General features: G+C 43.6%; 2 protein-coding genes across 6 annotated transcripts in view; both read right to left on the bottom strand.

Moving 5' to 3' along the window:
• Txndc11 (thioredoxin domain containing 11) overlaps window positions 1-8062 on the bottom strand; it is a 57141-nt gene extending 49079 nt beyond the window's left edge. Inside the window, exons 1-2 of one of the 3 annotated variants that reach the window (XM_034504300.2) lie at window positions 7611-8062; window positions 2663-2879 (exon numbers count right to left, since the gene is read on the bottom strand). In XM_034504300.2, coding sequence (XP_034360191.1) covers window positions 2663-2879; window positions 7611-7852 — 459 coding nt within the window. In that variant the 5' untranslated portion in view covers window positions 7853-8062. The remainder of the gene's footprint in view (window positions 1-2662; window positions 2880-7610) is intronic. The other 2 variants (XM_034504302.2, XM_076937431.1) reach the window with 2 other exon arrangements.
• Window positions 8063-10414: 2352 nt separating this feature from the next.
• Zc3h7a (zinc finger CCCH-type containing 7A) overlaps window positions 10415-24369 on the bottom strand; it is a 37661-nt gene continuing 23706 nt past the window's right edge. For 2 of the 3 annotated variants that reach the window (XM_034505743.2, XM_076937430.1), the window contains exons 12-23: window positions 23998-24184; window positions 23443-23604; window positions 22139-22335; window positions 21388-21488; window positions 20350-20531; window positions 19442-19518; window positions 18731-18864; window positions 18267-18372; window positions 15275-15383; window positions 14552-14685; window positions 12746-12909; window positions 10415-11309 (exon numbers count right to left, since the gene is read on the bottom strand). In XM_034505743.2, coding sequence (XP_034361634.1) covers window positions 11120-11309; window positions 12746-12909; window positions 14552-14685; window positions 15275-15383; window positions 18267-18372; window positions 18731-18864; window positions 19442-19518; window positions 20350-20531; window positions 21388-21488; window positions 22139-22335; window positions 23443-23604; window positions 23998-24184 — 1743 coding nt within the window. In that variant the 3' untranslated portion in view covers window positions 10415-11119. Of the gene's footprint in view, window positions 11310-12745; window positions 12910-14551; window positions 14686-15274; window positions 15384-15698; window positions 18373-18730; window positions 18865-19441; window positions 19519-20349; window positions 20532-21387; window positions 21489-22138; window positions 22336-23442; window positions 23605-23997; window positions 24185-24369 lie in introns of those variants that run through there. The other variant, XR_013111485.1, reaches the window with a different exon arrangement.

Consider the following 24369-nt stretch of genomic DNA (forward strand, 5'->3'; position numbering starts at 1 on the left):
AAAAAAAAAAAAAGGCACAATCTACCATCTTGCTAATTTGACTAAGTAATATGGATCAAATGATTTCTACCTTTTTCTAAAAGTAAATTCACTCTTTTTCCTGCTATGTACATAGAACTATAGGCTCTCAATTTAGGTCTTGAAATGAACAGATTGGGTCACTGTGGGTGGCATAAGCCCCATGTGTAACTCCAGTACGTTAGCAGACTGCTAAGCCTTTACAAAGCAGAGCTCTGCTTAAGAAAGCCAAAGCTAAAATAGCAACTTGAAGAACTGTTGTGAAATGAGCATGGTGCTGGACCCACAGGAATACTGTGGTTACTATCCTACTAATCAGGACACTTTGCTTAAACAGCTACAAACTAAGTTAACCTTAACATGAAACAATGGGTTTCCTCTTTGCTTCCTACATGAAGATAAACCTTTGTTCTCCAGAATCTGGAGAACAGGGGAGTGACTAGGAAAGTGGTGGTGTTTTGTTTTGTTTTGTTTTATATGCTTATATACTGAGTGCTTGCCCAGGGCTTCCTTAGAATTCCCTTCCTGAAAAGTTGATATATGATACGATATGATATATTACTTTCAATTTTCAGATCATCAGGCTTGACACAAAGTGCCTTTAGTCACTAAGTCATCTTGTCAGCTGTGTGTGTTATGCATGAACATACTACAAACACATAATTCATACACACACACACACACACACACACACACAAACACTTGGACACACAGTCTCATGTAGTTCAGGCTGGCCTCAAACTCACTATATAGATGAGGAAGATACTGAACTCCAACCCTCTTGTCACTACCTCCCAATGCTGAGATTCCTCTCAGGAAATATGAACTGTATAAGGAATGTACATGGTATACTTTGAGGTATAAAATAGACTAAAAGGCTTTGTGGAACGGACAGGACACCTAGCCACCATTTTATAATATTTCTTCTTTCTAGGAAAAACAACTGAGAGCTCTGAGTGAATTCTGTAGCTCAGGGGCTCACCCATCCAACTTAGCTCAGATCATGGTTCTACAAGAGCATGGGCCCTCAGGACTCTACGGAGTGCTTTTTGCTTATTACAATAGTTAAGCAAACCTACTATGCATGGACAACAAGGTCCTGAGAGAGGTCCTGCAGTGCTCAAATCTGCTCTGCATATGCCAAAGTCACCCTGTCATCCCACAGTAGTTTGAAATGCCTTCCTAACACTTTTTATCCAGGAAAAAGTCTGCTCTGTTACAATCTAAGCCCAGATTCTAAGCCCATCTTACATGTGAATGCAAGGGTTCGAGGAAACTCTGAGGAACAAGACTACTATTAAACTGAGACAGAAATGTCTCTATTTAGTTAGGGGCTCTCTCAGGAGCTGTTTCCTATTGTGGATCCAGTTATGAAGTCCCTGGGACCTGAGCCATCAGCTCGTCACTTTGTCCCATAGGTCTCTATCTGTAACTGTCCCACTCACAGTGGCTCCACATAAAGCACAATGTTCTACCTGTGTACTGACAGCTAAAATATTTAAGATTTAGCTACAGATTACTTTTCCATTTTCCCACCACCTGCTACAGTTAGTACACTACATTACTCTAAAATCACACACATAGACAAGTTTTGAAATGTAAGTTGCTTCACATGCAGAAAAGGGGGCACCACAAAGTAGTTATTTTCAGTTTTGTGTGCTGTGGTGCACACCTCTAATCCTCGGGAGGATGAGGCAGAAGTATCAGGAACTCAAGACCAGACTTCACCACAAGAAACACTATCTCAAAAATTAACTGGGGCTGGTATTGGCTCAGCAATTAAGAGTACTGCTGCCCTTTCAAAAGACGGGGGTTCAGTTCCCAGCACCCACAAGGTAGCTCACAACCACCAACATGTAACTCCAGTTACAGGAGATAAGATACCCTCTTCTGATCTAAAATTATATATATGCACACATGTGCGTACGTACGTACGTACGTACACGTACACTCACACACACACACACATACACACTCATATATTAATTTACCGAGGGGTCAGTAAAATGGATCAACAGGTAAAGGATCTTGCCACAAAAGCTTGGTGGGAAGTACCTTTAATTTTTTTTTTTTTTTTTTTAGTTTTTCAAGACGGGGTTTCTCTGTGTAGCCTTCACTGTCCGTTATAACTTACTTTGTAGACCAGGCTGGCCTGCAACTCAGGGATCTGCCTGCCTCTGCCTGCCTTAGCCTCCTGAGTGCTGGGATTAAAGGTGTGTGTCATTACATCTGGCAACCTTTAGTCTTTTTAGTCATAAATTTTCCCTGTATAAACATAGTAGAGGAGTACTTCAAGCTGTCTATTAACTCCACACCTGCACCATGGCCTGTGTGCCACTTACAACATAAAAGAGTTAACAAGCCACATAAACTGGACATGAGAGAGCCGAGGTTCTGGGTCTCTACTATCTTCAGTGCTACAACCTGGTATCCTGGGTAAGCACACATCTCCTGAAGCCACGGAACTGAATCTCACTCTTGCCCCTTGACCATCACGACAGGACTCTTTCTTCACAGGCTTTGCACCTGACAAGTTTCCAGAGTTTACCTGGATATCACTGCCAGTCTGGCACAATTTCTCTGAGGGGCCATCCTCTCTAATACAGATCTGACAGTCACTGCTTGGGTGGAAAGTACACATTACCTGATCTGAAAGCCGGCTGGCTGCCTGCTCAATTTCTGCCCTGGCAGCGATGGACTGGCCACACCATGGGGCATAGAAGAACAGTACCACCACCTCAGAATCCTGGCGAACATGGTCAGCATAGTCCAGCTGCCCCTGGAAGAGGTCAAGGACCGGAGATCTCGAGGAGAAAAAGCTGACAGGCGGCTTTGCTGGTATTATCACGTCTTTTGCTCGACTAAAAAAGAGTAAACACAAACAATTTCTTCACTTATTTTTCTCTTCCATTATAGCTTTGTATGGAAGAAGAGAGAAGACTTTTTTTTTTTTAAAGGCTTCTTTTGAGTAAGAAAATAAGAGTTTGCAAGTCACTGTCCTAAACAAAAACCAATCCACTGTGCTAAGGCAATGCCTGGCTGGGTACTGTCCCTGTCCCTGCAGGTATGGGCTAGGAAAGCAGTAAAGAATGACATGATTCATGGACTCATCGCCCACAACCCAAAATTCCCGCATCCCCCCCTGTAGTCTGACACTCAACAAAAGCCACTGATCTCAGGCACTGCTGCTACTGCTCTACAGCTCCCAAGGAGGAGGGAAGCGTGCACACCACCACGAGTGCCATTCCTATGGGAGGCATTTACAGCTGACTCAACTGTAGAAAACACAATTTACTAAGGGGAGTTGACCTATATCTACCCAGAGCATTCAGGGAAAAGCAACAAGAACACAGACTTCTACACACAAACACTAATCCAATGGTAAGAAAGATGAAGAACCAAGTAAGAACATTAACTGGAAAGGTTCCCCACAGTCAGAGAGGCCACAATTGTCACATCAGGCACATGTGTACAATGCTAGATCATAAAGCCCTGACCACAGCTCCCTAAAACAATACATTAAACTAAAAGAAAATAAAGGAGCAAAGAAAGAATAAAACCCAGAAGTTACAAAAAAAAAAAAAAAAAACTAACTGTATCAATAATCACGATTAAAAAAGATTAAGCCATTCAACTAAGAAGTTACTGCTAGACAAAACAAACCCCAGTTATTTATCATCTAAAAGAGATATTTTTCAAAATATAAAAACACAGAAGCCAGCACTCAGGAAGCAGAGAAAGGATCACGCACCAGCCTGGGCTACATAAGTATACCTTATTTCAAAAACCAAATTAATGAATGTTAGTAGTAAGCGTGAAGGCTGGCATGATACATCATGTGAATATTCTTACAATTAAATACTACTAAAAACTGAGAAAAAATACAAGCAAGAGCTAGCAAGATGGTTTAGCAGTTAAAGGCTGAGGACCTGGGTTCAATCCCAGAGACTCACATGGTAGGAGAGAACTAACCCGAGGCAAGTTGTTCTCTGACAACCATACATTCCCCAGATAGATAGATAGATAGATAGATAGATAGATAGATAGATAGATAATAGATACATAGAGAAATGTTGCAGAAGGAGCAGCAGCAGCAGTGCAATGTCCTCTTCTGGCCTCTGCAGGTACCATGCACACACAGTGCACTCACTTATATACATGCAGGTAAAACTTGCATATACATAAAATAAAAATCTTTTTTAAAAAGGCAAATAAAAACCTACTAATATATACCACAACTTGAGTGAATCTCAAAATAATTATGCCAACAGGAAAAAAAGGTGGATATGCGGGGCCATAATGGAATACAAAACAGAAAAAAAAAAAAAAAAAAGAGTTCAAAGGAACAAACTTACTTGTTGAAACATTTCCCCACTGTGGTCTACCTATAGTGGATACTTCCCTGACCTGAGAAGTGCAATCCCTTACAAAATGATTCAAAAATACAGGGACACAGCAGCTTCTGATGAGGTGGTAACCAAGTATTTCTTAAGCTGAGGCCTGAATGACAAACAAGCAGACAACTGTGCAGAGAGGTGAGGAAATGTGTTCTAAAGAGATTCTCTGGTGGAATTATTTTCCTACCATTCAAATCCAAGTTAAATTGGGCATGAAGGCACACACTTGTAATTCCAACATTCAGACAGTAAGCTCCAGGCTGGCCTGGGTTAAAGTGAGCCTCAAATGCAAAGCCAGGGCACTATTAAGAGCTCAGTAGTTAGGAGAGTACCTACAAGAGCAGTACCAAGTTCGTTTCCCAGCACCTGTGTGCCCAGAACCACCTGTGACTCAGGTTCTACGGTATCCAATGCCTCTGGGCTCTGTGGGCACTTGCACTCATGTGCACCCACCCATACAGATGCACACATATACATACACACATGATTTAGTGTTTGGTTGGTTTTTTTTTTTTTTTTTTTTTGCACCAGTAATGTCAGCACTTGAGTGGAGAAGGCAGTAGGATCAAGAGTTTGAGTTTGAAATCACCCTGGACTACATGAGACCCAGTCTCAAAAACAAAAAGAAAAACAGCACACTTAGCATAAAATAATGCAATCTGGGGATAAATACAGATGACATCAACTTACTATTTTTTACAGGTGCTGAGGAGTTCTTAAAGTTAAAAGTCAGATAAAACACAAACCAAACAAAAACTAAACAGCCAGGAAGGAGAAACATGGCCCTCTCCTCTACCACAGACCCTTTTCATCTCTCAAATTTTGCTTTACATTTTTCAAAAATTATATATAAATCAGAGACTTCCTACAACACTTAAGTTTATGCAGCACATACAAAACAAAAAACAAACAAGCAAACAAACAAACAAAAAAGAATTGGTTGTGAACAATAAAGGCCATATTAAAAAAAAAAAAATGGCCAGGTGTGGTGGCCCAGGCCTTCAATCCCAGCACTCAAGGATGCAGAGGCAGATGGATCTCTGAGTTTGAGGGCAGCTTGGTTTACAGAGTGAGTTCCAGGACAGCCAGGACAACACCGAGAAACCCCATCTTAGGAGAAAACTTATTGCTTACTGTCTGTGCACACGATGTGTGTGAGTGCAGGCATTCACGTGGAAATCAAAGATAACTTGAATCTGTTCTCTCCTTCCACAATGAGCTCTAGGATCAAACTCACATCATCAGGCTTGTGCAGTAAATGCTTTGCCCACTAAGCCATATTGCTAGCTTGTAAATTCAATCTATATGAAATGTATACCTTAAACCTCCCTTCTAAAGGCAACTATACACACATGCTGCTTTATTCCTCATAAACATACACAGGAAAGCAAGCACAATGGACTCATGGAGACTGAGTGCCCATAAACAGAAGTGGGCAAAGATGAGAGGCCCAAAACACCCACAGTAACTAACTCCTTGTGGTTCAACTCCAGATCCACCTTCTTAGAGACCACCTACTCTGAACTCAGCTAAGCACTGAGGAGGGCAGTCATTTATTTCAGACTTGGACTATGAATAAAATTAAATTTGAAAAACAGACCCAATGTATTTTTCCTTAAGCCTCTGTCCTCATTAAAGATCTTAAAATAAGAAAGAGCAACAAAAATGTCACAGTCAGCTGTACCATACTATCTTGACACCATTCTACCAAATAAACTCCTTAAACATTCATCTGAGTTCATTAAAAAAAAGGCTGTCGTATTGCCAGCACCATAAAAAGATGTAGACTACAGGCTCTCTCCCGGCCAGAAGCAGTCAAGGAGGTCATCCTGCCAGCTCCCCGGACTGATTTAGACTTCGATCTTCCTGTCTTCTCAAAGGTCGCTTCTATCCACTAAGTCACATGTTTTTGTCTCAGATCAAACACTGAGCACTGTTTTCTCAGCTGGGCAAACTGAAGTCAGTCAATTCTTTGACGTGGGAAAAGGAAAAGGACTGTTAATCTGAATCCAAATGCCAAGTTGCAGTATTCTACCTTGTAAAATACTTTCTGTATTTTCCTTATAAAGACAATAAAAAATAAAAGTCTGGTTGCTCAAGATAAAAAATTCAAACTCCAGGCCAGGTGTGGTGACGAACACTTTTAGTGCCTTTAATCCTGGTAGTAGCAAAGCACCTAACACACTGCAAACACTAAAATATTAGTCGGTTCCCCCTAAAACTCCCAATTTTTGACCCATCTTGACCTCAGAGATCTCATAGTGTGTTCATTACACTCAATCTGTGCCCAGATGAATCTCCCTCTGGACAGAAGTGCCATGAAGATATGTCAAGTGACAACAGATTTTATAAACTGCAATCTCAAATGATACAGTGATGATCTGAAGAGTATAATTGAAATATACACTTTATATCTATGCAATTTCCTGAAAAGAGGCACATTAGCTTCCATTCTTCCTAAACTCCAGCCTACTCAGGCCTTGTTCAAGTTTCACAAAAAGACCAAGCTTGCCCAAACTCCAGATCTTTTCACTTAACTGTTTTGTAATAGATCTTACCCCAGATCTTCCACCACTGCCCTCTTCCTTTCCTTGTGTAAGCTTCTAATGCCATTTTCTTATGAAGGCCCTTTCTGTCCTACCCACCCTCATCATTCTATTCCCTGCATAACACTTATTAAGGTCTCTGAAGTGTTTGTTTACTGTACATCATCACCTCAATGAGAACTCTAGGGAACAAGGATTTTTGTCTTCAGCATTAACGGGTGCTGACTACAAAACGTGCACGGTCAGTATATCAAATGCGTGCCTGGATTTTCCAAAGCGACTAAGACCCCTAAATGGCTTGTGAATCACCACACTGCAAGCATTAAGGAAAATGGAATGAATTAAAACAGAGCAAGAATTGACATGTGCACTCCAAGGGACCCCAACAGGTGAGAAGCAGCTCAGAAACATGGCCAAACGCCCTCGGTACATAATGGGTATGGAGCAGCACCCTGAAACATCTCCAGGCGGAACTACGACAGTGGGGGACCGCGGGCTCCGGGAAGGTCAAGGCTATGGTCGCAAGCAAGGTCAGGCTCGACTTCCCCGAGGAAGATGTACACCCCACGACCCCGGAGGCCTCGAGCTGACCCCGCGCAACCCGGCTGGCAGAGCTCTGGCCGTGGAGCCCGAGTCCCCGCAGCCTCACCTGCAGGTGAACTTGAGGGCGAAGAGCAGGGCGCAGCCGAGAGCCACGGCTCCGCACAGCAGCTCCGGCCGCTGGCGCGCCATAAGCGAGGCGCCGCGCAACCCGCGGCGGATCCGGCCCTCCGAGGACGCCGCCGCCCCGGCCGGGCTGAGGGAGCCGGAGCCCTTGGGGCCGCCACCCTCGTCCTCGGCGTCCTCGCTGTTGTTCCCGCCGCCGCCGCCGCGGCCTCCGCATTCCGACATTACATGCTCCCGTAGCCGGCTTTATACCGCCGCTACCGCCACCCCGGGCCCGGGGACCCGGCCCCGCACGTCGCTCCGGGACTTCACAACCAGCGGCGCCCGCTAACCCGGACTCTCCACGTCAGCCACACTTCAGAGACGCACCGCCCACCGACCCGAAGCCTGCGCGAATGCGGGCTTCCCGCGAAGCCACGCCCTTTGGGGGCCACGCCCCCGAGCCTACGGAGTCTGCGCCGATGCTCGCAGCATTTGCGGCCGCGTCATCCTTTCACAGGTCCCGCCTCGGTTGTACCGACTCTGCGCAGGCCTGCAGTCACTCACGCTCGACCCCGCCCTTCAGTCGGGACTGCGCAGCCCCTACATCCGGAAGCTAGTTGGTGATGTCTCCTAGCGTGTCCTTCCGTTGATCGGTCCTTCCGTGTACTGTTCGGGCTCTAGTTGTTCCTTGCTCGACTTCGGAGCCGTGATTGTCGCTCGTGCTCTGGTCGACAGACCCTGCAGGGCATAGGCGCAGTTTGTTATTTCTGCCTTTCAGAAACGGATGCGAGGGAGCCTCGTCCAGAGGCGAGAAGGACCGGAGGACACAGTAATGAAACGGAGACCGGCCTGCTCAGCACCACAGTCTGTCTGCACCGATGTAATGGGGGTAGTAATAGCGCTGCATGCCTTCTGCTTCAGTTTCTACTTTCAGGATCCTATATCGACTTCCTTCAATGATGGATTATGATGGTAAAAATGTAACCAAAATAAGCCCTTTCCTCCCCCAAGTAGCTTTTGTTCATGTGTTTATCACAGCAGTAGAAACCTAAGACAAGTACTGATAAATGGTGAAGTAATTACATTCAACAAAAGAACCCAGTAAAAGGATGTATGTATATTGTGTAATCCCATCTCATGCTTGATGGGCAAGTCCCCGGACTCAAGACATGGTCTGCCTCACACCTAGTATCCCAGCAATAAGAATTCGAGGCCAGCCTAAGCTACATTATCTTCATTTCTTCCCCCAAGATGAGGTTTATATGAGTTGTGTATAAGTAATTTTCTAAACCAGGCTTGGTGGCACACAACTGTTTACTCAGGAAAACAAGAGGACCACGTGTACCAGGACTACAGAGATTTCAAGGCCAGCCTGAGCAATTTAATTTAGCGAAGCCCTATTTCAAAATAAAGTTTTAGTTGAGGCTGGAAACAAGGCCCAGTAGTAAGAATACTGCTCTTGCAGAAAACCCAAGCTAATCATTTGACACCAAAGGGTGTCAGTTACTATGAGAAGCCTCTTAGTCACTCTAAATCTTGAGGCAATACGGTAGAGAGAAAAGCTGTTTCCATGTACCTCCAGTTTGCAACTTATCACTCACTGTCCAAATACAAATACTGTTTTAAAAAAACAATTTATGGGGCCAGTAGGTAGTGGGGTACACCTTTAATCCCAGCACTTGGTTAGGACAGGCAGGTGGATCTCTGAGTTCCGGGCCAGCCTGGTCTACAGAGCAAGTTCCAGGTCAGCCAGGGCTACACAGAGAGACCTCAGCAAAAAATAAATAAAAGTGGTAACTTGAATTCAGTCAACAGAACCTCGTAAAAATGGTAGGAGAGACCTGATCACAGAGTTGTCCCCTATACACACTGGTACATACGTATCCCCACACATGGTGTGCACACATCCACATTAATAATCAATTAGAAAATAAAACCCAACTTGTTGAGGCCTAAGCTGGCCCACTTTGGGCAGCCAAAAAATGTTGGGAGCCGCACTAGCCCCACGTTGGGCGCCAAAAATGTTGAGATCTAAGCTGGAGTCCCACGTTCAGGCGGCCAAAAAATGTCTTGGCCTGAGCAAAATGTTGAGGCCCGGGCTGCCCGAGTTTGGCGGCCACTGCATCCCAGTCCAAGCTGCTGCTCCGGGTCCGAGGGTCAGGGTTCAGCAAGAGAGAAAGAGTGAGGGCGGACTTGAAGAATGGAGACCAGACAGAGTGTGTTTCAATCCCGTTTATTCTTCAGTCTCTCTTCCTGGTCCAAGTCCCAAGTCTAGCTGTACTCTCTAAAGAGTCTCCTAAAAGTGTCTCCTACCTAATGTCAAGTAATCTGTTACTTTCTCTGTCTGCCTCTATCCTTTTATATGTCTCACTTCTAAGCCATGACTTCAGGTCACACCTTTAATCATGCCCTTAGGTCTTGTCTCTAAATCTAATCTCTACACTTCTAAGTCACCCTCTTAAGTTACACACCTTTCATCTCCCACACCCAAGGTATCTAAACCAAGATTATCAGAGTGTGCTCAGCTGTTGTAGGCTATTGTAATCCAAGTCTCATGTCAGGGTATATGGCTCAAGATGGCTGCAAAGCTGATAGCTGCTTTCTGCTAAAAGTTGGCCCCCAACACCAACTCACTTGTACACCCAGGCTTGGGGGCACTCCTGTAACCCTAACTCTAGCAACTTGAGAGGTGGCGGCAGGAGGATCAGGAGTTCAGAACTAGATTAGGCTAAACTATGTAAGATCCTCTCACACACCATTCCAGTAACTCCCAATGGAGAAAAGACCACAGCAAAACTATGAAAGTCATCTCAATGTAAAACCTTTTATTACAAGCAATATTGGTCCATACACTACACAATACCAGCAGTACAAGTTTAATCTTTCAAAAATCATCATTTAAACAGCAAAAGACCAAGAAATAAAATTTGTGTCAATTGATTATTTTCAAAATATTCTTGATGTTCATGATCATCAGTTCCCTTATCAGAGTGAGACATACAAATACAGACAATGCCCATTTAACAGACACTAGTGCTAAATGGTTATTTGGCTTAAAAATCTGAGTTAAGAAAATCCTTTTTAGCAACCTACATACAGATAAGTAGCAGACTTTATTATATTAAATAAATTCATTCCACTAAAACACATAAGGAATCCCATCCATCATGTATTCCGATCCCAGTGTGCCTTATTCTCTCACAGCCATGATTCTCACCTCAGAGCCATCCTCACTCAGCCTTACCCTCTTCCCCAACACACCTCATCCAAACTTCTGTCCGACAGACAGCACCCTGGCAGCAAGTCACTTTGCCATCTGATGCCAGTGGCTCCGCAAGAGCTTAGCCAGGCCTGTGAAACAGCCTTTTTCCTATCTACTGTGGGTTGCTGCTCAGGAGGAACAATAGATGCCAATCAAGCAGAAAATCTGCAGCTCCTCTGCTACGTGCCTTTCAACACTTTCAATTTTTCTGGTCAATGCTCTGATTGGGTTACATAAAAGCCAGCGTATTACTTTAAATCTTTAAACAAAAAACTATATTTTCCAAAGTCATTATCATTTGGGGCAATTAAGTGATCTTTCCGTGCTTTCTGGAGTTTCATCTGTAGGGCCTTTCTTCTTTCTTCCCATTCATGAAGTTCAGCATTTCCATGTGCAAATTTACAGCTGCTTCCTTCTGTGCAGGAGCCATTCATATACCTGTTAGGAGTATACGATGCAATTAGAAACAGTGTCATGACTCTTGCAAACACATTCTCCTCCAGCTGTGTGGCCAATCTGCATACACCTCCTGCAGTCATAAAGGTGTCATTTTCCCTCTCTTATTTTCTTCTGGGGATAAAACAGAGGGCCTCCTGCCTACTAAGTACATGTTCCTTCTAACCACAGAATTGCATTGCAAACCCAGTTAGGAAGCATAAGCCTGGGATATAAATCTTTTATGGGCATAACATACACAACATGGAAATAAATTAGTACTATCAACTATTTGAAAGTGTCCCATCAGAAAGTCCTGACTAGGGCTGGGGGCCTAGTGCAGTGGTGAAGTGCTCGCTTGGTATGTGGACACAGAGGAGGTGGTTGGGTGTCCTGCTCCATCACTCTCCACCTAATTCCCTTAAAGAGGCTCTCACCCAAACTAAGCTAGGCTGCTGGGAAGCAAGCTCCAACAGCCCTCTGTCCCTGCCCTTCCTACAGGCAAACATGTCTGGCTTTTCACATGGATTCTGGGAGGCTTGAACTGAGGTCCTCATGCCTGTGCAGTTAGCAGTGCTCATACCTGCTGGACCATCTTTCCAGCCTCAGGTTGGGGGGCGGGGGAGGTAGGGTATGTAAAAAGAAAAACAATTTAAGGATCTTATGATTTTTAAAATTATTCAACAAGATTCTTTATTTTTGTTTTCTTGTGATGTTAGGCCTTATACATCCCATACCTCTGATTTTGTCCCAAAGTCAAAGGCTCTAAATTTAGTAATTAAATACAAATGGTACTTTTTTGGGGGGAGTGGGTTGTTTTTTCAAGACAGAGTTTCTCTGTGTATCCCTGGCTATTCTGGAATTCACTCTATAGACCAAGCTAGCCTTGAACTCGGAGACCTGCTTGACTCTGCCTCCAGAGTGCTAGGACTAAAGGTGTGTGCCACTATCATCTAATACTTTTTTTATTTTATGTGTATATGAATATGCCTATGTATGAGACCAAAAGACCATGTCCAATCCCTTGGAACTGAAGTTAAAGGTGATTGTGTGCCACTTGATATATGTAGTAAGAAGCAGATATGGGGCCTCTCAGAAAGCAACAGGTGCTCATGACTGCTAAGCCATCCCTCCTATATTCTATATTCAATGCTATATTCTAAGTTTATATTTAAAATGTAACTTAAAGGCCACCTCTAATTTGATGAGCATTGATTATGAGCAAAGACTGTGAAAGAGCTCTGAGACTCCAAAGGTGGTGAGGGAGAGTGTGGACAGGTAGGTGTACCTGTATATTGTTTCTGGGCATTCCAGGGCTTACCAGGGCACACACCATTATGAGACTACCACCCACTTCCTACTCTGTCTACCAACAAAATGACCATGGAAGGACCATGTGATCAGCCCTCTCCACAAGGAACCTGCAGGGGCCTACACACCTCTCACAAATACTGAAGTACCCAGTGGGGAAGCGGTGCTGCCAGCAGTACTGGTCGTCCTCAGTGTGGAAAACCTTCTCCTTGTGCTTCTCGGAAGAGATGTGGTCTTGCCATTGCTTTTCACTGTTACAGTTCTTCCCACACATCCAGCAGTGGAAGTCCACCTAAAGAGTACAGGGAGATGTGCTACCTGAGAGCCTGTATCTCCCACTGCTACCTGAGCTTAGTCCAGGCTCCACTCTGGGGAAGCCAGGTAAGGGACATATAACCCAAAATCAGACATAGTATCAACACAAGACCAACTATAGTATGGAACAGGCAAGGAAGTCAGAGAAGCTGCTGTACAAACTAGGTCACTGGGAAGGCAGTTAAGTATTCTGGGCAGAATTAACACCCTAAGGAAAAGCAGGAGCTGCACAAGGTCAGAGAAGTCTGGCTCTAGAACAACCAGCAGCAATTCTACACAAGTGAGTCTCAACAATACTAGATTTGCATCAGGCACCAGGAAGTAAAGATGTTGGCCCTGCAGAGACAGAAATACACATAAGACATCCATACTCACATGTGTCCTGAGCATACACACACAAGACCAGGACAGACAACAGCCCCTCAGTGGTGATGGACATGGGTAAGATGCAGAGTTGAAAGCAGGAAACAAGTGGTGGGAACATGCATGCACAGACACCACACACACACACACACACACACCACACACACCACACACACCACACACACACACATACACACACACACACCACACACACAAACACACCACACACACACACATACACACACACCACACACACAAACACCACACACACACACACACACACACACACACACACACGGCTGCAAGGTGCTCAGCACACTAGGCTGACTCCAAAAGAACAATAGCCACATAATAATGGCCGGCACGGTGGCTCACGTCTATAATCCAGTGCTCTGGAGCTAAGTAAAGATGCTTGTGCAAATTCAAGCTAAGTAAAGATGCTTGTTAGCCTAGGCTACAGAGTGAACCTCTGCCTTTCATTTAAATGGAGGTGGAGGGGGAGTCACATTACTGATACATAAACATAGCATAGAGAAATACACCAACTGGACCTGGTTCCTGTTCCTCTGAGAAGAGCAGACACACTTCCAACTTTATCTGCAGTACTTATTTTACAGACACAGAGCACTAACGTCAGTTAACCAGGAGTGATGGGCTCAAGTCATTCATTCTTTCTTTACTTTGTATAAAGGTCTCACTGTGGAGCCCTAGCTGACCTGAAACTTGCTAAGAGGCTGGCTTTAAACTCAAGAGATCACCTGCCTCTGATTCCCAAGTGATGAGCTGAAAGGTGTGTATCTCCTCAAGTGTCATTTTTCGCTTTTGAGACATGTTCTCAGGTAGCCCAGGATGGCCTCCAATTTGCCAGGCATCCAAAGACAACCTTGGATTTCTGGCCCTTCAGGCTGGAACTCCCAAGAGTGCTGGGATTAAAAGCATGCACCACCACATCCAGTTTATGCGGTGCTGGAGATTAAACCCAGAGTATTAGTCAAGCTAAGCAGGGACTCTACCGATTGGGCTATGTCCTAACCAAGCTTCGTTGTGGTTTTGAAATTAAGACTTTAAGCAAGATAATTTCAGCACAAGGAGACTTAAGCTAATGGAAAAAAACCCAAAAAACAAAAGAAACAAAAAACAAAAACACAGAAGAAGAAAAGACACCAGAGGGAGACAGGCTGCAGGGGACAGAGTCAGGCTTTAGAGATGGGAGGAAGGCAAGGCCGCCCAGGCAGCCCTGAAGCAGTGGCACTTACAGTGACTTCAGCATAGTCTGTCGGCATGTGGATCTGCTTCCCGTTGTCTTTGCTACAGTGACTGGCTGTCTCGTCACTTTTTTCAGTTTTTTGGTTCTTCAACCAGAGTTCATAAAATTGCTCTATATCATGTACTGAAGAAAAAGGAACTGTGTTCAGCAACAACCACAAAACGCCATTTAAACAAACACAAGCATGCGGATTGCCTATCAGTTGCTACACCTTCAAAACATGTGGTGCACATCTTTACTCCCAGTACTTGGGAGGCAGAGGCAGGCGGATTTCTGAATTTGAGGCCAGCCTGGTCTACAGAGTGAGTTCCAGGGCAGCCAGAGCTACATAGAGAAACCCTGTCTCGAAAAAACAAAAACAAACAAAAATTCTGTAGTAAAATTATTTAGATTGAAAAGTGAAATGTTGTCTGAAGCACCTCTCAAACTCCAGCTATCTGATGGCCACAATTGATCTTGTCTAGAGTCACAGAGGAACTGAGCTGTCCTGGACAACTTTTAAAGGTTACCTATTATATGCTGGATATACAAGTACAGATTCATATCAAATGTGGCCTAACCAAATGCACATCAGAAGTCAGCTTCCATAGCAAGGAGGCTGTGGTCATGCTCCCAGCAAGCAGGGGCAGCGGCAGCAGCACTAGAGCTGTGGCCAAACCATGCGAGCTGCATGCTGTGTTCAGAGGGATCAGTACAGAGAACATGAACTTACTTTTGTTATCCTTCATGTAAGTCCATACTTCCCGTTCCTCAGGACTATGAGCAAAGGAACAGTTGCCAACATACTGACACTTTTTTCTATTAGCAATATGGTTGCATAGCTGTATGGAGGAAAAAAAAAATATATGTAATACATACACACACACACATATGACACATGCGTGCGTGCATGCATGCACATACACATACACTAAAGACAGGGCATTGCATAGTATAACTAATTTTACATTAGAGCAAAATAAGTCTTATAATCAGTGCTAATGCTTAGTAGTACAAATTTTAAGATTAATTCTATTTAAATGGACCATAAGCCCAAAATACATGATAGTGATAGCAAACATTTCTATTTCAGAAAGCTTCCCAAAGAAAGTAAAGCACAGAATTAAGGAGTATAAATTTCCTGCAAAATCACATACTAGGGATCTCATCTCATCTCTGCAGTGAACATCTGATACCCTCTCTGTCAAGTGGCTACCGCTCTCTTCCCATAATATTCACGATGCCTCCACATCAGAACTGGGAACACAAAGAGAAGGCAGCTTGCTCCATGGGTTACTAGACAGTGGTAGGAAGCTTCCAGACTCAAAGTGCTAATGACCCCACAGTGACAGCTAACCTTAGCCACAAGTCTAGATACAGTGTACCTGAAGACACCTGCTGCGCTAACCAGGCCAGGGAATTAAGAGGCTCTCCAACAGCAAGCATTCCTCTGCTTAAGTGGAATTTTAATTGACAATGGGAACAGGGAGTCACGAGCAGGAGAATGAAGTGACAGCAATCATCAGACAAGTTTTCCTGAGAGTCACCAGTCGCCAAGAAACAGGAGAACCTCTGTCACCAAGAAGGCTCATTCCTGGGGCTCAGCAGCTGGCTGCTGGGATGCGGCAAAGCCCCTTAATTGCTAACTGGGCTGTTTGCTCTTCACCAGGAACGGCTTTCCCACTACTTACCTGACAGAACAGCGACTGCTCAGCAGCTGCCTTTGCAAACCTCTCAACTCTACATTTTCTCCTGGGATGGAAATCAGTAACCCGCATGAACAGTCTATGGATTAAGTCAGCTTGATCACAGACTTAGGTACATTTTTGTTTGCTTGGTTTTTGTTTGTTTGTTTGTTTGTTTGAGAAAGGGTCTGTTTATGTAGCCCTGGCTAAACTTAAACCAGGATAGCCTTAAACTTGTGGTGACTCTTCTGCCTCTGCCTTCTAAGTGCTGAGGTTAAAGGTGTGAGCTGCCACCCCTGCCTTATCCAGTCACTCAGAGATAAGGAACCGGGAGTAAGAAGCAGAAGGCCAGGCACTGTACTGGGTTCAGAGACTCCCATAGTAGATTACTGTCCATTTACCAGATAGGCAAATGAAGCCACAGAATATTACAGACCCTCTCTGAAAGAGGGTGTTTCTACCTCCCCACAATCTCTACACCACACACAGACACACACACACACACACAGAATTTGTTCTAGGAAAAGGGTCCCTACAACATCTAACATGTTTGGAGAGGGGGGAAAGAGTCAACAAAACTACCAATGTGTTACGTTAAATAGAGCTCACCACATTCGAGTTTAAAGAAAAATCAACAGTCCTGGGCAGCACCTCAGGAACTACAAAGGTATTTGTTTTGGCAGTCCTGGGATTGAACTCAGAACATCTAGACAAGTGCTAGTGCTACAGCCCAGCCCAGCCCCCCGTTTTAGCCAACTCTCTGCTAACTCATCCTCCACCTTTATGACTCAAAATATCAAGGTTTCAATAAATCTCCTTTCACATAAAAGCCATCTGATTCCACTTCAGTTAGAGCAGATCACTGCCTAGCAGAGGCTGGCCTTGTGACTTACACTAAGCTTTACAAAGCTACAAGGCACATAGGTGATGCAACATTCATCCTCATCCTATGCTTCCTCCACTTTCCCAGTCACAAAGAGGACCATGTACCTGGCTTCTCTGACGAGACATTCTGCACATTGCTCGTCAATACTCCACCTGTCCCTGTCTGTTACGCCACACAGTGTGACACCTCTGGACTCTCCCCACACACTGTCTTGTGAAAAGACAAGACCATAGACAACAAATGACTGCTTGGTTATTGCTATTGCCGTGGCCACATAAGGCTCTGCTCTCCCAAAACAAGGCCAAGAGGCACCTCTGCATGAGTGAAACTATCCTGTTAAGGTGGTTCTCTTCCCAAGAGGCACGGAGAGCATGAGTGTGCATTGCTGTCATTGGCATTCTCTTCTGGGCCACCTTAGCAAGTCTTATATCTTTGAGAGAGAAACAGAGAGAGAGAAAGAGAAACAGAGAGAGAAACAGAGAGAGAGAGAGAGAGAGAGAGAGAGAGAGAGAGAGAGAGAGAGAGAGAGAGAGAGAGAGTGTGTGTGTGTGTGTTTTGGGGGGGGTGGGTGAGCTATACAGGGTTTCTCTGTGTAGCTCTGGCTGTCCTGGAATGACCTCTGTAGACCAGACTGACCTCCAACTCACAGAGATCCTTCTGGCTCTGTCTCCAGAGTACTGGATTAAAGCAGTGTGCCAACACTGCCTGGTATCTTTGAATGTCTTTTAGCTTACATTTCATGTTGTAGGGAAACAACCAAGGTACAACAGAAAAAATGAGAGCGACTGTATCTATCATTGCTTACAAGAAAGGTGACCCTGGCTTCACCTCCAACTCAGACAAAATTAAAAGGAAATCCTTATTCGCTCCCCAAAATAAACCCTTTGAAAATTTAATTAAGTTATGCCATAACTTTCCCTCAACTCTACATATCTGTTTACTCTGTCTACATAACCTATGAAGTACCAGTCATTATGAAAACTGTTAATCACACACATACACCAAGGGTCAAGGAAGGAAACCAAACAGCTTCAATTTCATCACAGCTGAGGAGCAGTACTTAAAGGGCTTTGAGCTTCAGTCTGAATTAGCACTACTTTCTAGTAATTGGAAATGCCTAATTTTAAAAAGTGGCTTAAAAATTACGTATGTACATCAAACTGTAAAGGCATTTGTTTCTTTGTGGGGAGAGGACGGATGTTCATCCACTTCTTACGTTCAAAAGACATCGCTCTCATTGCACGACGTTCTTTGGTCCACCTAAAAAAGATGGAGTTCAGAAAAAAACAACACTCGGGCAAAAAACATAACATAAAAGGCGAGCACAGCATGTGCACCCAGAGGACCAGAGTCTTCTCAACCCGCCTAAGAGATGATGCGTGTCTACTGTCTCACTTTCTCTTGACACTTTTCAGCGTTCAGTACAAACTAAACAAAGAAAGTGGTAAAGCCAAACAAACTGCTACTCATGAAATATCAGCTATGAGACCCTCCAACACCGCTTCCTTTCATTTGTTACCACAGCTATTTACTGACTTCTCAGCATCCTGGTCTCCTCTCATTCACATGACTGGACCCTATGGAGCGCAGGGACTTACGAGCACCCACACATACTTACGAGTGCTGTGCTTTGGCACTGCAGTACTTTCTGTTCCTGTCTGGTTCAATGACTTGGCCATTTCTCAGACACTGAGCACATACAAACTTTATCTCCATGTTAAGTAATCCAGGCATTATTTGATTACCAGGTACCTTGAACGATGAAAGGTCAATTACAATAGAAACCACTTTTTAAAAACAGCATACAAAATCACCATGCATTTTGTACCAGCATAGTTGCCTGGCTCTAAGGCTAGACAAATACATTATATGCTGATAGTTAAGCTAAACTGTCTCAAATATGCAAAAGAACCTGATCAAAAGATTATAGACTTATAGATGCCAAACGTCAACTGAGAGAAGCTAGTTTAGGAATGCAGCAGCTTTTGGGTGGGTCAAGGAGAATGATGGATAAGCAAGCTAAACCACGTAGGACACAGAACTCCATAATCTATTACCCATATCCAAGAATTGCCAAAGGCCAAGACCCAGTGTTTTCCCAAATGAGCTAAACAGGAAAACTGTATCCTATATCACTGGCAGATATCACAGGCTGCCACATGCTTGTTTATAGCGATCCACCAGCTGCAGATATGTTTTCACAGAAGAGTTATTCAACTCAACAAGCCACAAGGAAAGGACTGCAAATGTGAACCTGAATCTATCACAAATCCAGCCCCAGGTAGGCAACTCCCGAAGGGCACCCAGCTCACAAGGACTAGCGAGATACCTGCACTCCAGGCACACTTGCTTCCAAACTTCTCCAATACTGTTTGGACTGTTGAGCAATATCATCAAGGGAGATACCTAGGAAATGGACAAGTTTCTCTTAAAGAACACGTCACAGTAACCTACTCATCTGGTCTCAGTCAGCCTAACGGAATTCTTAACTCTCTAGGTCTCGGGCAACCTGATCCATCAAGGATGAATATACACTGCATCACATTTCTTAAAATGGAGTATTTACAAGCACAGTTCTTTGTCTTCCGAGGAATCCTTTCCCCACTCATAAAATCCATGCCACGTGTACAAATTTGTATCAATGATTAACTGCGTGAACATGCATCCAAAATAGGTAATTCTTTGAAAATACAAACAAACAAACATTTCAGTGGCCAAGCAAGGTGACCTAGTCCTATAGTTCCAGCTACTAAAAAAGCTGAGGTAGGATTCCAAATCAGGTCTTCTGGGGCTACAGAGTGAGTTCGAGGGCAGCCCAACAATGTAGTGGTACCCTATCTGACATAAATAGCGAAAAGGACAGGAGCTAAAGCTTAGTAGTTGAGAGCTTGCCTAGAGTACCCACGGCCCTACGTCCAGTAGCACCAGAAGGACGGAACTGCATACTTACATTTTTTTATTACATGTAATTTATTTACTCTGTGTCTGTGCATGCAAGTGGAGCTCAGAGGACAGGGTGCCAGACAGTCTTCTCCTTTCACATGGATTCCAGGAATCCAACTCAAGTCAGCATGCTTGGATGAGTGCCTTTCCCCACCGAGCCATCTCACCAGCCCAAAACTGTTATCGAATGAGCTGGCTGACAAGTATGGCTCTCCTCACTACTGTTCTGTCCCCAGACCACCCCACCCCCGACTTCTGTCACACGGGGACAGTAATAAGCTGACACACACCCACCTCTTTCATTCTGCATTATCCAGACTTTCAACTCAATAAGACTATGTGCATAGAAGCACTCATCTTCCCTCACGCAGCCATAACGGACTTCATGTCGACATAAATCAAGTTGACACTGTTTATGAAAAGAACGTATTTTGGAATATTTTACTGTGGTCTCTCTCAAAATGTGGACAAGGCACCTAAGACAAAAAAAAAAGTAAAATTTTAATACTGACTGCTCTGCCAACTTTGAAAGCTATACATATATACATACATACACATATGCACAATATCAAGTTCTAGTCTGAAAAGCCATTTTATTAAATTAGTAAAAATACGCATGTAACTTTTAATGGTATAATTATAGTTTAAACAACAAAAAAACCATAAATGTATGTCATGAGAAGCTATAAATTAATGGACTTTTCTATACTAAGTAATCAATCTAGTAATTCAGTAATTCTCAGAGAAATGAACAAAAATACTTTTTAGCTTTTTCTATTATGTTTATTTAGTACACACACACACATACACACACACACACGCACATGCACACGCTCACACACACACACACACACACACACACACTCACTCACACACACACTCACACACACGGGATTAAAGGTATGCACCCACCACCACTGTCCAGCTCACTGATTTGCTTTTTGCTGGTTTCTCATATAACGCCTGCTGTCCTATCTTGCTATGTAGTTTAGGCTAAACTCAAATTTGTGGTCCTCCTGCCTCTGCCTCTTGAGTGCTGAGATTATAAGCATGTACCATAACACCTAGCGAAAAGACATTGTAAAATAGGTATTACTTCTCAAAACAACAGAAGGGCAAAAGAAATGCCTTCTACTGACTTTCCCCTTTTGTTCAACGCAGTGTGGTCTCACTATGGAGTCCTAGCTGACCTGAAGTTCAGAGGTTATACCTGCCTTCAACTCCTCTGCTGGGGTAACCATGTGCACCTCTATATCGAGTCTACTTCTACCTTTATTGGATCTAAGAATATCTATCTTGGTCACTATAAAAAATGAGAAATCATCAACATACTTATTGTCCTCAAATTCATGCTTTGTGACCGGGTGAGAGCAAGCAGTGGAATCATCTTTATTTCTTTTACTTATTATTCTAGGTTTATGATCAAAACATTTCTGAAATAGAAAGAAAAGGATTATCACACAACCACAAGTCTAAGTTTTGTGCCCAGAAGACTGCCTTAGTTTCAGTGTCTTTATACATTTACAATGAATAATTTGTACCAACTGATAATCAGCATGTAACCCGACTAGTAGACACTCTGCTCTGCTTGACCTGAGACATGAGCTCTATAGCCCATCACATTTAGTGATTAGTATTTAGCGACACTCCTGCCTCAGTCTTCTGAGCACCGGTATTGCAGGCATGTAACACCAGGCCCAGATTTCTTCCATTCTTTCAAAAAGTAGAAGTAGCTACTGGCTTAAACCTCATAGAGATGGACCTGCCTTTACTTCCCAAGAGTGCTGAGTTAAAGGTGTGTCCACCATACCTGGACAAACTTTGTTTTAGTTTGATTTTTGTTGAAACAAGTAGGCTTAGCTGGCCTGGAGCTCACTATATAGACCAGGCTGGCCTGGAATTCAGAGATATCTGGCTGCTTCTGCCTCCAAAGTGATAGGGTTAAAGGCACATGCCCTAGCACCCAGCCACAATGTTTTCAATGCAGTGCTGAGGCCCCCGTGCATGCTAGGCTCTCCAGGAGTTTCACTCTCTGCCACTCTCACCAAATTTGACAGCAGAAAATGAGTCGTGGAGAAATCACCTCACAAAGGAATGTAAACTCTCCAAGATGCTCTTGGAGAATTCTGACCACAGTAAGGCTGATCTTTCCATCGCCACGAAAGAAAGCCTCTCGACTGAACGCCCCCTTCCTTTCCAGGGTCCACACATCTATCTCCTCTTGACAATAAGCAAATGTACAGTGGCCAGAATATCGACATTCATCTTCTGCAGCAACATCTGGAAAGGCAGGAGAGACAGAGACAACTGTTTTGCCAGGGCCAACGAGTGGCAAGCACAGTTACAGCATCAGCGGAGCATCCCAGATCATCCAGAGAATTTAAGCAGGAAAATCACTCCAGTGCAGGATGGGGTGGGATTCCTTCTTCCAGCTCAACTGGTTTTGATGGCAATGGGGAGAAAACTCAGGGCTGCATCAAGGTTGAAAACCATTTTATGGAGAAAGTGGGACATGAGACAGAAATGGGTTAAATTACCAAAGCATGTGTTTCATATGTGTGAAAATGTCATTGTGAACAATCAATACTCTCATTTTAAAAATTGGGCTGAAGAGAAGGCTCAGCAGTTAAAGACCCTGTGGTTGTGTTCCAAGCATCCACACTGTGGCTGACCACCTTTGGAACTGTTCTGGACTGTGCAGGCCCTGAACTTACAGGTACATAGATATATAGCCACGTAAACACTCATTTACATAAAATGAATGAAAATAAAAACAAAAAGTAAAATACACCCGGAAATAGTGGTTTCCTCTCTTTTTTTGTTATTTCTTAGTGGCTTTCAAAGCTCCTTCAGATGAAGCTTAAACAGAATGCAAGTCTCTCAGAAGCCCATTCAGAGTCCAGTGCTGTAATTCTATGCAGATGAAACTGAGTTCCATATTTAAAAGCCAATCTAGCTTTGTCTCCACCAACTATAAAATATATACAAGATGTTTAAAAAAAAAAAAAAAAAAACAGCAAAAACAACAGAAAATATGAACTGACCTGATTCAAGACACTGCTGTACCCTAGTCTAACCATTGTTTTCATTACTTTTTTTAGGTTTATTTATTTATTATGTGCATTGGTATTTTGCATGTGTATATGTCTGTGTGAAGATGCCAGATTCCCTGGAACTGAAGTTACAGGCAGTTGTGAGCTGCCTAGGAACTGAACCCAGGTCCTCAGAGCAGCCAGAGGTCTTAACCACTGAGCCATCTCTCCAGATGTACATTTGTTCCAACATGAAATATTGGAACAAATGAAGCCAACAGATATATAACAAGGCCTGGTTATATAAGTTGATTAGTCATGTAACATACACCAATTAATTAATTACAATAAATACCTTTGCATATATAATATGGTCCTTCATAATTTGTTTTTGTTGGTCTTGGACGTATTTTTTTCCATGATTTATCTTCAACATTTTTTATCCTACCAATTAAAGTATCTTTCTTACATTTATGATCTAAATTAGCATAGTATGTGAAATCCATTAACTTAGGGCCTGAAAAAGACATAAAGAAGATTGTCCATTTTCTGAGGGAACAAGTACCTTTCAATTGCATGGGTAGTTTAGAAGCAGTCATGAGCAGGTAAACATTGACCAACCCTGGCCCAAAATCCCATCAGAAACAAACAGGCTGCCAGAGCAACCTTTGCCTTGTTAGGAAATAGAATGTCCTATGAAGCAGCAGTGCTGCCCAAATACCTACAGAGGAAATCTAACTGCTCATAAAAGCAGAAACAGCAACAGTTTGAACAGCTTCTGGAGCAGATACTGCCCGCTCCACCCACTGCTCCCTCCCTAGCACCTCAAAGCCACCAGAGTCAGGGATCTTTCCAGCTGCTCATGAGGACCTCAGAGCTCACACCTGCTGCCCGCTAGTTTGGTGCTGACCTGATTTTACAAAGCAGATCTGGCAAGCTTGCCTCAGCTCGTGGGTTGCTTCCAGGGGATGCCTAGGAGTCCCTGACGAAAATGGTTTAGCGATCACACCTCCAAAAATGTTTCCAAAGTCATTTCTAGGCTGATTTGCAATTCCCAGAAAATTTTCAGAGGCAAACAAACTACTTGGTCCATTCATCTGCAAAAAGAGTAAGAAAACAAAACAAAACAAAAACAAAACAAAACAGAAACAGGCAACAAATATTGTACTATCACTAAAAAAAGACCTGAATTCCTGTGGAGAGCAGGCCAAGGCTAGCGCCATCCTGTTCAGTGCGCTTCTCCAGAACAAACTGTCCGTTTCTGCATTTTCCTCTTTCGACT

Source organism: Arvicanthis niloticus, chromosome 6, assembly GCF_011762505.2.
Source record: "Arvicanthis niloticus isolate mArvNil1 chromosome 6, mArvNil1.pat.X, whole genome shotgun sequence".
NCBI lineage: Eukaryota > Metazoa > Chordata > Mammalia > Rodentia > Muridae > Arvicanthis > Arvicanthis niloticus.